This window comes from Schistocerca nitens, chromosome 11 (genome assembly GCF_023898315.1).
Source record: "Schistocerca nitens isolate TAMUIC-IGC-003100 chromosome 11, iqSchNite1.1, whole genome shotgun sequence".
In the NCBI taxonomy this organism is placed as follows: domain Eukaryota; kingdom Metazoa; phylum Arthropoda; class Insecta; order Orthoptera; family Acrididae; genus Schistocerca; species Schistocerca nitens.
The window spans coordinates 160177865-160192940 of NC_064624.1; the positions used below are offsets into that span (position 1 = coordinate 160177865).

Sequence of the window (15076 nt, forward strand, 5' to 3'; positions counted from 1 at the left end):
TGTTGTTGGCGCAAAACTCACAGTGCTGGAATCCCCACCTCTGCAAGAAGGCTATCTCGGGGCTAGTCCAGAAGGCACCAGTCGCAAGTCGTTACCCCACAATGGTGGATGGGGTCTAGTATCTGCAATGTCAAAGGCGACGCAGAACCACAGACAGGACTCCCGTAGTCTAAAACGAGACTGGACCAGAGCTTTGTACAATCACAGTAGAACAGAGCAGTCTGCACCCCAGGTGGTATTGCACAAACATCTAAGAACATTGAGATGTAACTAGCACGTCCTCTTCAGCTATTGAAGATGAGGGAGTCACATCAACCGGGCATCAAAGACTAGACCAAGAAGCGATAGGTGTCCACCATTTCGAAGGGAACACTGTAATGTGGCCAATGTCAGTATGACAGACTCTTGCCATACACATGCCAACAAGTCAGCATCCTCATTAATTATCCTTCCTTGCAACAGTTTCAAATTAAATAGCAGTGGAAGCAGCAATGTGTGACCTTCCATATAACCCGTATGAAGGAATCGCATGGTGGGGGGGGGGGGGGGGGCACTGCAGGAGAATCAAGTCAAATCCAACATTGTGGCTGTTCTGCATTGTGTCAATCATGAATGTCTACAAGGAAGTTTGGTGGAGCACCATCTTGTTGCAAAATGGAGCCACACTGTCTTCCTGTAATTGTAGCATACCCCACAGCTGCAGCATGTCCAAGTTCTCTGAACTAGTCATTTTTCTCAGCAAAGAAAAGTGGCCCATGAGCTTGGGAAATAGGATGCGGGTGACCCATAAGCTTGAGAAATAGGATGTGGTACAAAGATGTTAACTGTGACATTTCCCACAAACCAGTATAAATGTTCTGTTTCCCAAATACTCACATTATGATGATTCACATTTCCAGACACATGAAATTTGGCTTAAACGTTCAAAACCAACTTTTGTGAAAAAGCATATTCCTCCAGCAGCCACTGTAAGTCATTGCGATTCAGGATGAAGCTCACAATACATCACTATCCAAAGTAGTCAGTGCATGGAACAACTGCAGCCAGTATGGTTTTACATGCAGACCCAGTTGCCAACTAGTTAACTGCGGTATCTGCAACTCTTTGTTCGCGCACACACTCCACCTTCTCTGGTGACGGTCTCAGCCAGCTTTTTTCTTCGGACCACATAAGAAGCCAGTTTCATAGGGTGTGTTTATGTGGGGCAGTCAAATGAAAAGCGAACACCTGCAACAAAGGGACCATGTAATGGGTCCATTCGAAAGTAATCATCACACGCAGCAAGACAGTTACCCCACTGGGAGACATGACAATCAATTCCTGTTTTGTAAAAGATGGTCAGCTGCTGATGGATGCACAATCGCACCACCCACCCTTACACTTCCTTGTCCAATTGAAACCAACATTGTTGCGTATCTTTCTTCAGGGCGCCAAATATGTGAAAATCAAATGGTGAGGTAACTGGGCTTTATGAAGGCTGTTGCAGCATTTCCCAGCCAAATCGCTAATGCATAGCCTTTGTCCTATTGAAAGTGTGGGAAAGAGCACTATCATGCAACATGGTGACTGTCAGAAAGCATTCTAGCAGCACAATGGCAAACACAATTTCTCCACAAAAGAAATCCAAAGCTGTTCACCCAAGTTCCAGCAAGGTCAGGATAACCTCTGACTGCAAGGGGCCTCTGCTTGTCGAGTTCCTCGAGTGTGGAACCACAAACGACACACAGCGCTGTGAAGACACCTTGCAGAAACTGTGACAGGCCATTAAGCCAAAATGTCCAGGAATGCTGTCTAAAGGAACCACTCTGTTACATAATGACACCCATCCCCATACTGCCGAGGGAATGAAGGCTACGCTTCAGAAATTTGGTTGAGAAACACTGCAACATCCTCCACACGGACTAGATCCTTAATGCGATTTTCACCCGACTGCTCCACGAAATTGATCCTCTCATCTCCCACTGGGATCAATGTCTTAATGCATATGGTGATTAATTTTGAATGGAACCATACCACAGTCCCATTGTGGCAGGTGTTCATTTCTTATTTGACTGGCCCTTACGCTATCCATGTATTGTTTCACGTCTTGAAGCTTTTACATAATACTTGGTACAAAACTGTTGGTGAGCAGTCAAAACTGTGCCTCAATTAGCAAATTTGAGGATGCAAAATGCATGCATCACTACATTATATGGCATATTCAGACACAACTGGCCCCTACTAGTCTGCACAAACTACACCAAAGCATCTATTACAAATCTAAAATTAGAGAAATGCTCTATCCACCAATTTGTGTGATTTTTCTGTACGTCTAATATTTTCACCTCAATCTTATGAGACCCTGAAGGTATTTATGAATAACCCTCCACATATGAGGAAATACTTTCAGCCCAGGGAAAACTGGTAAATATATTAGCTGAGGAGAGAACGGTTGGCCACTACTAAGCTTCACGAGGCTATTTTCCAAATTCTGCCAATAAAAACTAAATATAAAAAATAAAAACTTCATAAAACTAAGAACTTTTGTCTTCCTTCCTGAGGGAAGAAAGGAGATTCCACCTGTGGTGAGGACAATGGGAGAGGAACATGAAAGACAGGTGTCACACTAGGTCAAAGATGAACCAGTGGTAAGCACTGAACCAGGTTTGGTCCAGAGATGATAGAACTATTGAGGGAGAGGTAAAGACAGATCAAGTGGAACGAAAACTGCAATTAAGAACTAGGAAGAAAATGGATTAGGACTGGAGTGCTGGAGAAAGAAGCTGAATGAGGAGACATGACACCTTTATACAGGTTGATCACTAATAAAATCGACAAACTGCAGGGAGGGATTCCTGAACTGGAAATGGAGGAAAATAGGTTATGTGGGCATGTATCCAGAAATGGACGGTGTGCATGCAAGAGCAACAAGTCTGCCCAGAAAACAGTACAGAGCTGTATTGCATCCATGTCAATGTTCAAAGGGGGCTCCATGTGATTGCAGTTGATAGGGATGATAGTGGTTGACATGCAGGACACATTAACTTTAGTTTACACTATGTTGGCCAGCCACTTGCCTAGAACTTTTACTAGGATTCGTCTCAATTTTCTGCAGAACCTGGTCCACCAAATCTGGTGTACACTCATTCCACCACCTCCCTGCACATTCATCTGTCAGAGGACCCATGATCCCACAAAAAGCGCTCAAAATGTTAAGTGATGTGGTAGGTATCTGTGATGGTACTTGTTTTGGTATAGCCATGCTGCCTCTCAACCATTTCCACCTGCTTGGGTGTACACAAGCACCACCTTGGCTTGTTCCAGACATAAATACTGGACCAGTCTGCTGCTTACAGTACACTGCACCAGACAGTGTGCAAAACACAAGGAACATTTGGAAAACATAAGTAACACATGACACATGGACAGAACTTTCATTCTCAGCACCACCTACGTGGTGGCGACGCATCTCTTGACTCGTGTTCAAAGGACCTTATTTTCTCCGTTTCCAGTCAGGAATCCGTCCCCGTAGTTTGTCAGTTTTATTAATGTTCACCATGTGTAATATATCTTTCTGAAGAAATACGGCAGCCACCCACTTTTCGTGCAGCTTCATTTACACAAAGACATTTTGTGCTTGCACCCCACATTCATTTATTATAACACATTTTAAAGTTCATCAGTATAATGTTTTTATCAACTGCACTTGGCACACAACAACTCTCCTTCATTCCACAATTTGTGGCTCATTGTTCTGCCTTAGCAAGAAAACAAACACAAATTACAGGGCAGACAGGACCTGCACTGTTCAAAACACAGCTGATACAAAATTATACTGACAAGCATGCAAGTGTATACAAGATGGGTGAAAGCCCAAACCACACTGTGGCATAAATAAAGCAGTAAATGAAGGGGGCTAGCTGCTGTAATTCAATCCACATCCACAGAGCTCCACTGCTATTAACAAAGATAAATTAATAATGTTATTACCAACTCAGGAATGACAAAGAACAGAAGAAGCGACAGCATGAAACTTAACAGCCCATCGAGGCATATTTAAAATGAACATTTCCCAGTCTAATTCAGGATTGCACACGTAAACAAAATATGTAACTCTTATTAAAAAAAAAAACTTATAACTGAGAAAATGACTGTTTAATCTATTTCAGTTCAAAGTGTAGAAGCTCTGTAAATGAAGGGAATAATTCCCGTGAAGGAAGTCTCTAGTAATTAATGAAAAATATAAATGTATTATTGTAATTTCTTATGTAAGAGTTTATTCTCAAAAGAAATAACAGACATGTACTAATATCTTAGTGTACTTACTGTTCTGAGCAGACACACATTTATATACGTATTTTTATTTTTTGTACGAGTTAATTGTTAACTAATGAAATAATAATTTTAAACAATGCTGATGATTGTTCGGGATTGTTAAGAAAATATAAATACTGACTGAATGCTGATGATTGTTCGGGATTGTTAAGAAAATATAAATACTGACTGCCATGTTGGCATAGTCAGTCAGTCTGGTTTTGAGTTTTGAGCAGTGAGCATGTAGCTGTTCCTATTGTATTTTAAGTGTTGTTTGCCTGTGTAATAATACTTTAATTTTGTTTTTAAGGTACAATAAATGTGTTTATAACAACATAATGCAAGATGATTTTTAATTTTAACTTTTCAAAAATTGGAATTTTACAGTAACTGTCTCCAGGACTTATGCTGCGACAGATTGCCTGATACGATGAGAATGTTATAAGCAGACATCTTATTTTATTGTACAAGCCAGTGCTGTTGCTGTAATAACATCCTAGTCAATTTGGTGACAAACTCTACCCCCCCCCTCCCCCCTTTTTCTAATGCAGAGATGCAAAGTTTGAAAAAGAAGATATCAGTAATGGAGACAAGAGAATATGGGAGTGGGGAGTCCAGACACTCCCCTTAAAACTTCTTTCCCCCCCAAACTGATGATAAAAAATCTCAATTTGAAGTATAACTTTAATGCTTGAAAAGTAAGAATTTAGACCTTTAACCTGTGATAAGAGACAAGAAAGGCTGCTGGGAGTCTAAAAATTAGACCTAAAAGTTACATTTTCACAATATAAAATAAAAATATTGTTTAAAAGCTAAATGTTAGTGGAATGTGAAACAAAATCAATTGGAGCACACAACTGTTGCGAACATTGCATAATCAGTAAGCAGAGTGAAAGTAATTTTCAAAGCAGTAAAAACTTAACTCTGATCATGACTCTCGCGTTAATAAAGTTTATCTTCAGAACTGGTAACGATAAAGAATTTCACTGTGTGAACATCAATACCTAACTCTTGCTTCCTGCGCACAGGGTCCCAAGTTCGATTCCCGGCGGGGTCAGGGATTTTCTCTGACTCGTAATGACTGGGTGTTGTGTGTTCTTCATCATCATTGACTCGCAAGTCGCCGAAGTGACGTCAACTAAAAAAGGACTTGCAATACAGCGGCCAAACTTCCCCAAATGGGGCCTCCTGGCCAATAATGCCATATGATCATTTCACACAACTTTATGCACCCACAGTAGTGAATGTGAGCCAGCACTGTAGTACAGGTGTGTGTGGGGGGGGGGGGGGCGCTAATCAGACAATGGAAGGGTATTGTGTTACTTCTGAAGCATTTAGGCAGCTACCACCGTACAAATTACTAAAGCTTTTACATTCTATTGTTCCCTGTCAAAATTTGATCTTACATTGCTTAAATGCACGCATCACCCCCCCCCTCCCCCCCCACACACCTCATAACCTACTGCTGCTCTTACCAGCCACAAGGCTACTTTGATGCAGCCCTGTATACTTCTCTACCCAATACAAATGCTTTCATCTCTCCACAACTACTGCAGCCTAAACATACTTCAACCTGCTGGTCTCCTCCTGCATTTTCTAACACCCACACTACCCTCCATTACCAAACCGACAATTCCTTGACATCTCAGAATGTGTCTCATTAATTTATCCCTTCTTTCAGTCGAGCTGTACCACAAACTCTTCCCCACCCCCACCCCAATATCATTTGGTATTTCCTCAACAGTTACTCAGTCTACATGCCCAATCCTCAGTATTCTCCTGCAGAACCGTATTTCAAAAGCTCTTGTCCTCTTCTTGCCCTCACAGTCCACTGTCCACGTTTTACTTGCCTACAAGGTTACTCACTGCACAAATATTTTTAGAAATTCATTCAGAGAAAACTTACCACTCTGTAGCTAATAGTATTCCTGGAATTAACTATTTCATAGATACACGTATGTTCCATACATACTTTTGACCACCATTTCATATTACAGTCTGCATTTTGTATTCACTTCTTCAGCTGTCAGGTGATCTGCTACTAGTTAGGAGAGGTCCCCAGAAGTGGGATCGACTTTTTTGAAACAATCCACACAGTGATGTAGGCCAACATACAAGGAATCACAGCCCACAGCCATTCATTCACCCTCGTTTGTGAGTAACCCACAAAATAATATCTCACAGTTTAACATGTTCTATAGCATTAAAAATAGCCAGCAGTTAAAAGACTGGTTGTATAACATAAACATTATGGTTCTAACTTAACATAAGAGACAAGAAAGCATGTGGTAATGAGGTAAATATACAAAACTTTTTTCAAATTTGTAAATACTGTCTTAAAAACTCAAATTTGTGTGTATACAAGAAGCATATGTATGGAAAATATAGGAAAAGACAAAACTGTGTTTTGCTCAACGCAGATCCCTTTCAAAACCAAATCTGTTGGTACAGCAAACATGGACAGAAAAGCTTCACTCTTAAGATGATCAATCTTAGTAATTGTTATCAGCAGTTCTCTGCATGACCCTTCTCCAAAACCACAGATGCAAACTTGAGTTAGTTTTTTAAAAACAGAAGATGGCCATACTTTAATGTCATGTATGATCAAATTATCGTATATGAGATGTGGGAAAATAAAGATTTTATTCTATCCAAACCAAGAAGGATGGCATTAATGCCTTAACACTTGAGTATTTTGTGATCAAGGCAATCTAAGGATCTAGAATGGTGGAAAAATACAATTAACACCGTGAGAAGTTCATTTGTGAAATTTCCGTTTGCTTTCCGCGTTAAAGATCCTTTACAAAATTCAAACAGAAAAGTTAAAAGCTTCTGTTCAGTTAAATAAGTCAGTATTCTATCACATGTCACATTCTCAACAATTTTTCGAAAGACCAGAAGCAGAATCATTAACTGATTACATAGAGAGCTCAATGGCAATGTTATGAAGGTGACAAGATTTTAATATTCTGGTAGACACACCATTGTATCAAGCCAATTACTACTTTTTAGTGACCTTATCAATTCTGATCTCTTTAGGGGTAGTATTTTTGAAAGTAATGCCCACTGGTGATGCATGTGGTGTGTGGGACACAAGTAAATCTGAACTACCGGATACAGTGTAACCGATAATCGTTGTTGTTGTTGTTGTGGTCTTCAGTCCTGAGACTGGTTTGATGCAGCTCTCCATGCTACTCTATCCTGTGCAAGCTTCTTCATCTCCCAGTACTTACTGCAACCTACATCCTTCTGAATCTGCTTAGTGTATTCATCTCTTGGTCTCCCTCTATGATTTTTACCCTCCACACTGCCCTCCAATGCTAAATTTGTGATTCCTTGATGCCTCAAAACATGTCCTACCAACCGATCCCTTCTTCTAGTCAAGTTGTGCCACAAACTTCTCTTCTCCCCAATCCTATTCAACACCTCCTCATTAGTTACGTGATCTACCCACCTTATCTTCAGCATTCTTCTGTAGCACCACATTTCAAAAGCTTCTATTATCTTCTTGTCCAAACTAGTTATCGTCCATGTTTCACTTCCATACATGGCTACACTCCATACAAATACTTTCAGAAACGACTTCCTGACACTTAAATCTATACTCTATGTTAACAAATTTTTCTTCTTCAGAAACTATTTCCTTGCCATTGCCAGTCTACATTTTATATCCTCTCTACTTCGACCATCATCAGTTATTTTACTCCCTAAATAGCGAAACTCCTTTACTACTTTAAGTGTCTCATTTCCTAATCTAATTCCCTCAGCATCACCCGATTTAATTTGACTACATTCCATTATCCTCGTTTTGCTTTTGTTGAGGTTCATCTTATATCCTCCTTTCAAGACACTGTCCATTCCGTTCAACTGCTCTTCCAAGTCCTTTGCTGTCTCTGAAAGAATTACAATGTCATCGGCGAACCTCAAAGTTTTTACTTCTTCTCCGTGAATTTTAATACCTACTCCGAATTTTCTTTTGTTTCCTTTACTGCTTGCTCAATATACAGATTGAATAACATCGGGGAGAGGCTACAACCCTGTCTCATTCCTTTCCCAACCACTGCTTCCCTTTCATGCCCCTCAACTCTTGAAACTGCCATCTGGTTTCTGTACAAATTGTAAATAGCCTTTTGCTCCCTGTATTTTACCCCTGCCACCTTCAGAATTTGAAAGAGAGTATTCCAGTTAACATTGTCAAAAGCTTTCTCTAAGTCTACAAATGCTAGAAACGTAGGTTTGCCTTTTCTTAATCTTTCTTCTAAGATAAGTCGTAAGGTTAGTATTGCCTCACGTGTTCCAACATTTCTACGGAATCCAAACTGATCTTCCCCGAGGTCCGCTTCTACCAGTTTTTCCATTCGTCTGTAAAGAATTCATGTTAGTATTTGAAACTAATTTTCACATCTGTCAACACCTGCTTTCTTTGGGATTGGAATTACTATATTCTTCTTGAAGTCTGATGGTATTTCGCCTGTCTCATACATCTTGCTCACCAGATGGTAGAGTTTTGTCATGACTGGCTCTCCCAAGGCCATCGGTAGTTCTAATGGAATGTTGTCTACTCCCAGGGCCTTGTTTCGACTCAGGTCTTTCAGTGCTCTGTCAAACTCTTCACCCAGTATCGTATCTCCCATTTCGTCTTCATCTACATTCTCTTCCATTTCCATAATATTGTCCTCAAGTACATTGCCCTTGTATAAACCCTCTATATACTCCTTCCACCTTTCTGCCTTCCCTTCTTTGCTTAGAACTGGGTTGCCATCTGAGCTCTTGATATTCATACAAGTGGTTTTCTTCTCTCCAAAGGTCTCTTTAATTTTCCTGTAGGCAGTATCTATCTAACCCCTAGTGAGATAAGCCTCTACATCCTTACATTTGTCCTCTAGCCATCCCTGCTTAGCCATTTTGCACTTCCTGTCGATCTCATTTTTGAGACATTTGTATTCCTTTTTGCCTGCTTCATTTACTGCATTTTTATATTTTCTCCTTTCATCAATTAAATTCAATATTTCTTCTGTTACCCAAGGATTTCTATAAGCCCTTGTCTTTTTACCTACTTGATCCTCTGCTGCCTTCACTACTTCATACCTCAGAGCTACCCATTCTTCTTCTACTGTATTTCTTTCCCCCATTCCTGTCAATTGTTCCCTTATGCTCTCCCTGAAACTCTCTACAACCTCTGGTTCTTTCAGTTTATCCAGGTCCCATCTCCTTAAATTCCCACCTTTTTGCAGTTTCTTCAGTTTCAATCTGCAGTTCATAACCAATAGATTGTGGTCAGAATCCACATCTGCCCCTGGAAAAGTCTTACAATTTAAAACCTGGTTCCTAAATCTCTGTCTTACCATTATATAATCTATCTGATACCTTTTAGTATCTCCAGGATTCTTCCAGGTATACAACCTTCTTTTATGATTCTTGAACCAAGTATTAGCTATGATTAAGTTATGCTCTGTGCAAAATTCTACAAGGCGGCTTCCTCTTTCATTTCTTCCCCCCAATCCATATTCACCTACGATGTTTCCTTCTCTCCCTTTTCCTACTGACGAATTCCAGTCACCCATGAGTATTAAATTTTCGTCTCCCTTCACTACCTGAATAATTTATTTTATCTCTTCATACATTTCATCTATTTCTTCATCATCTGCAGAGCTAGTTGGCATATAAACTTTTACTATTGTAGTGGGCGTGGGCTTCGTGTCTATCTTGGCCACAATAATGCGTTCACTATGCTGTTTGTAGTAGCTAACCCAGACTCCTATTTTTTTATTCATTATTAAACCTACTCCTGCATTACCCTTATTTGATTTTGTATTTATAACCCTGTATTCACCTGACCAAAAGTCTTGTTCCTCCTGCCACCGAACTTCACTAATTCCCACTATATCTAACTTTAACCTATCCATTTCCCTTTTTAAATTTTCTAACCTACCTGCCCGATTAAGGGATCTGACATTCCACGCTCCGATCCGTAGAACGCCAGTTTTCTTTCTCCTGATAATCATCTAATCTCAAAACCAAAAACATGAAATTGTAAAAATTTCAGAGTGCTCAGTTTAGGCCTAATTTGGGTCATTACTTTTGTTTAACAGCTGTCCAAATAGTTCTTGCCATATGATTGGAGTGTGTTATTTTCTGAGTACAGCATAAGCATTTTACTTTTAACAATAGACTGAAGGATTTTTTATAGTATTGCTGATGACAGAGTTTCAACTCATGATTTCAGCAAGTCCTTCAAATCAGGTAAGGCACTCTTCTTAGCACAAGATAGTCTGATTCCAGGAGTTATTCGCCTTTTATCCTTGATTGTGTTACGTTTACCATTTTAAGTTTTCAAGTGAAACAAGTCTCAAAGTGCTATTGGATTATGTTTCAAGAAAAAAAATTGAATTTTTCTATCCAGCCTGCTTTAAAAAGTTCACTTTATGATTCAGAAAAGAAATTTTCTACATCTGCACCTACCTAGCCAGTATCTTTCGTGGTTACCTTTTGACCATCATGCTCAGAAAAACCACTGGTTATTGATTTTAAAGCAACATTTTATGGTTGGAAAGATTCCCAAGCTGGGCACCAACAACACTATATCCCACCACAGAATCAACATCACAGTCTCCACAAACAATTACTGTCCAATAAAGTCTTAAAAACAACACACAGTGAAATATAAATCTACACGTGCAACAAAGTGGCACATACTTGCAATAACTATACTCCAAAAAGTACACTACACTACTCCAAAAAGTACACTACACGTTAAAGAAACAGGGGATTTAAACAGAACAGCGAACAGACAATGTCACTGCGAAAGAAACTAAGAACACAGGTCACATATCCTGAAAAATTATAGGGATCAGGCGTATCCTCTACCGACTCTTGCCAGGCAGTATACACATTGCAGGCAAACACAAATTTTAAAACAATGCATTCTGACACTTCACAGCCGGAAACATTCCAACCATAACCTACGCCAAAACCTCACCACTCACGCAAACTTCCTTTTAAAGAGGGCAAGAGGATAGGGAAGATATCATAAATGATTATATTACAATTTGCAATGGCACACACTCCCTGGCACATCACAGGAACTACGCGAAAAAGAAAATTCAAGAAGACAGCCTAGGAGCACTTGAAAAAATTAAGTCTAAATGAGGCACCACACCAACCAGCAGAATGATTAACATCAACAGGAAAACCAGTCACTCTACAAGAAAATAATTTTCATGCAACAACATAATGGTCAGAGATATACCTAAAGTGATTTGCTAACTCACCAAGAAAATTCACAAAAACACATTGTTCAAATGACAAGTTAAATGACTGTTTAGAGAAGGTCCTACGAAACAACCTAGACACAGAAGTAATGATCACAATATACCAATACTTAAAATGTTTTTAAACCTACTTTTTAAGCAATTACTGTGTAAGAAACACTTATTTTCCAGAACTGAATGAAATATGTAACATACTGGCACACATGTGAGCAAACAGGTATGGGCAATAAAAAGATTTGTTGAATGCACAGTCAGGCAAAACCCAACTCCCAAACTAGTGTATTACATGAATTTGCACTGCCCATCTCTAAATTAATCTTGCTAACAAAAGAACACATCACAAGAGAGTACTTAGATACCAGTGAAAAGGCTATTACCGTATAAATGACAAAAAGTAACAGAATAAATATTTCTAATGGTGTATTGCATGTTAATAACGTTTTAAAGGTCCAAGACGAATTAACTTTCAGTTACTAATGAACATTTCACTATACAAGGCTGATCATTACTGACATGTGATAAACACTTGGATACCGGTTTAAATTGTAGTAATGTAGCTATGGTACCCTTAATTAGTCCACAAGCTTATAAATACAGTCACTTCGGAAATTATACGAGAAATAAACACACAACGCAAGCAAAGTAATGTTAAAATGGGATACTGTAAACCTACCAGAAATACTGAATCTACCGATACCACTCATCAGCTGTGACCATGTCTTCAAAAATGGCGACTGCACAAAGTATTCGAATCTAACATGCGTAAAAAAAAAAACGCGGGATAACAACAACAGACATTCTCGCGTCATTACATTCTTGCATTTCGCCAATCCACAAACGAGCTACCATCTAGCGCTAAGCTATGGATCAGTAAGTCACCGCAACTATAAGTACTTCGTATTCACATTCGGTGGCAACGCGTGACTCCCAATCGGATTGTCACTTTCTACGGATCTTTCTTTTTATGCACTTTAATGGCGAAAAATCGGTAGAGCGTAATTCTATACCCTTACACATTTCATAGCTGTGGTCTCTGACAAACAAAACACATAAATAACTTCGCAAAGGATTTGTACCCGTCACGTTCATAACTTTTCCCTACGATACGTTAACTCATCCGTTATGATTTTATTAGTCGTTCAGTGATGTCAAGTAGAAATCAGTTTTCTTTTACTAATTATTATTTCCTAGAAGACATTTAATTATTCAAAACTGCTTTTGTTATGTCACAGCAGCTAACGTCTATTATGCTATAACGCATAGTACGGCGACGGCATAAACACTTCTCGTTTCGGACATATTTAGCCTATTCTTTCAGCTGTCGATTAGCGGTTGCTCAATAATAGAGTGCATCCTTTATAACACAAAGTACTGAACAATCGTCCCACAATCAACAGGTATTGTCAATGGTTTGCCAAGAAGTTAAACATCTAAATTGTATCACTGATATTATCGCACCACATATATGATTACTGAATGTAATTATTGCTTACCTGAGGACTTCTTGGTTCTCTTGTTTCAACGACGTACTTCAGGAAGCGGTCAGCAATAGGAAACCAAGGCACTGTCGGGGTATAAATATCGTCAGGAGACTCTGCGTTTCTGTTTGAACGCCAAACCTTGTGGAGTTCCAACATGTACGCATTCCGGAGACTGCGTATTTTTGCTTTCGCCATGTTAACATCAAAATTGCGTACATATTCACTCATAGCCTCAACTATTTCTTGTAACGCTTCTTCTCTCAAATTCCTATTTTTGTACAAAGGACTTTTGTGATCCCACAGACAGGGTCGTTGCTCATATAACTCTAAGAAATGAATGACAAGGTACGACGGCCACTTTCTAGTCATATTTTCTGCGCAAATTAACTTGTAACGACCACAAACAAAAACTTACTAACGCAAGGAAGCTCACTGATCTTGTTTGTACAGGCAGAGACGCCTAGCGGCAGACGAAGGATTATAATGAACTGGCGTCAAAAGCTTTTAATATATTTAATTTTTTCCAAATTACGAATTTCTATTCCTAATTAAATTTAGGATTTGCCATAGCATCATAAACTAGCGCCAAACTACTGGCGCCAGTTTACCACTGCTCGTGGAAATACGTGTGAAGATTCAAAGAACTTCCATGTTTGATTTTGTACCTGCAACAAATTAAAAATGACAGTTGTGTTTCACGTATTATTTATAAGATATATTTTGTTTGCTTCTAAATGTCTCGCCGTTCGTTTCGGTCGCAAACAATATTAACTCTCGTATATTGTACATTTTATCACTTAGGAATACCAAAATTGTATTTTAATTATTAGATATTATCAGTTTAATGTACATTGCCAAATGATTTAATGGGGCTGCACACTTTCAATATTTATTGACAATACCAGATTGTTAAATATTAAGTATGTTGAAACGAGCCTTGGGCCTTCAACAACTTTGTTTATGTTATCGGATGTCAGTTGGCAACGTGATTTTACAAGGTTAGATGTCTAACAACTAAACTAAAGGTTGCCCCGCAGTTACTATTCACTGGCGATTGTGTGATATCATCATGGACGACTTGCCGGAGACTGAAACTAAGTATATATATACAATCTGGCTATTGATGTTGATTCCTCATATCTACGCGTGGAACCGCTATTTTCGAACCAAAGCTCTTGGTGAACGACTCCGATTGTTCAGGGACAGATACGCGAGCAGTAATTTATTCATCATTCTACAAAAATACAGTCTTGTTGCTACTTTGAGACGTTCATGTTTTGTTTGTAGGTGTGCTCCAAGAGAATATTGGTGTTCTGGCATCGGCACCGCCATCACCAGCCGCTGGTGAACCCGCACCAATGCTTTCTTGCCGAATTGACCGAATTCTGTCGGAGGCCTTCCCCAATCTGCGCCACACACCGCCACCACCAAAGCACCAACGACCCTGCTGGATTTGCATCTAACACGGCCATTGGTAATGGATTGCTAGTCCTGGAAGTGTATTTTCAGCAATGATCACAATGGCCTTTAGCTGTAGCTGGCAAAGAACGATAGAAAACAATGAAAAGGAGAAAAAGGGCCCGAGAAGGGTTGTAAAATGAGCGACTCGCTGCCTGTTAATGTAGTGGCAGAAATCAGAATCACGGAACCGTTTTCGGAAAATTAATATTGATACGACATGATACAGAGATGGAAAATGCGTTAATGAAAGAGACAATCGCTGTCGACGAGCTACTAGGATTAGCAATGAGATATTTGGTGACAAGCAGGGCATCCAAATGCTTGAAGTTCAGTGCTATAATAGCTGGAACAGTTAACAAAAGTTTTATTGAGGCCTGTGAACTAATTATATCTGCCCTGGAAGGATGTGTATATATCACAGCAGTGGAAAACGCTTCTGTTTGCTGGTTGGAAAAGTTCAAATAGTTCAAATGGCTCTGAGCACTATGGGACTTAACATCTATGGTCATCAGTCCCCTAGAACTTAGAACTACTTAAACCTAACTAACCTAAGGACAGCACACAACACCC

At 39.5% G+C, this 15076-nt stretch overlaps 1 protein-coding gene across 2 annotated transcripts in view; it reads right to left on the reverse strand.

The window, feature by feature from the left end:
• Nucleotides 1–13513, reverse strand: part of LOC126213318 (uncharacterized) — a 37132-nt gene extending 23619 nt beyond the window's left edge. The window contains exon 1 of one of the 2 annotated variants that reach the window (XR_007541139.1): nucleotides 13058–13513. Coding sequence is in view for 1 of the 2 variants with exons in the window: in XM_049941004.1 (XP_049796961.1) it covers nucleotides 13058–13414 (357 nt within the window). In the remaining variant the exon portion in view is untranslated. The remainder of the gene's footprint in view (nucleotides 1–13057) is intronic. The other variant, XM_049941004.1, reaches the window with a different exon arrangement.
• Nucleotides 13514–15076: the final 1563 nt, after the last annotated feature.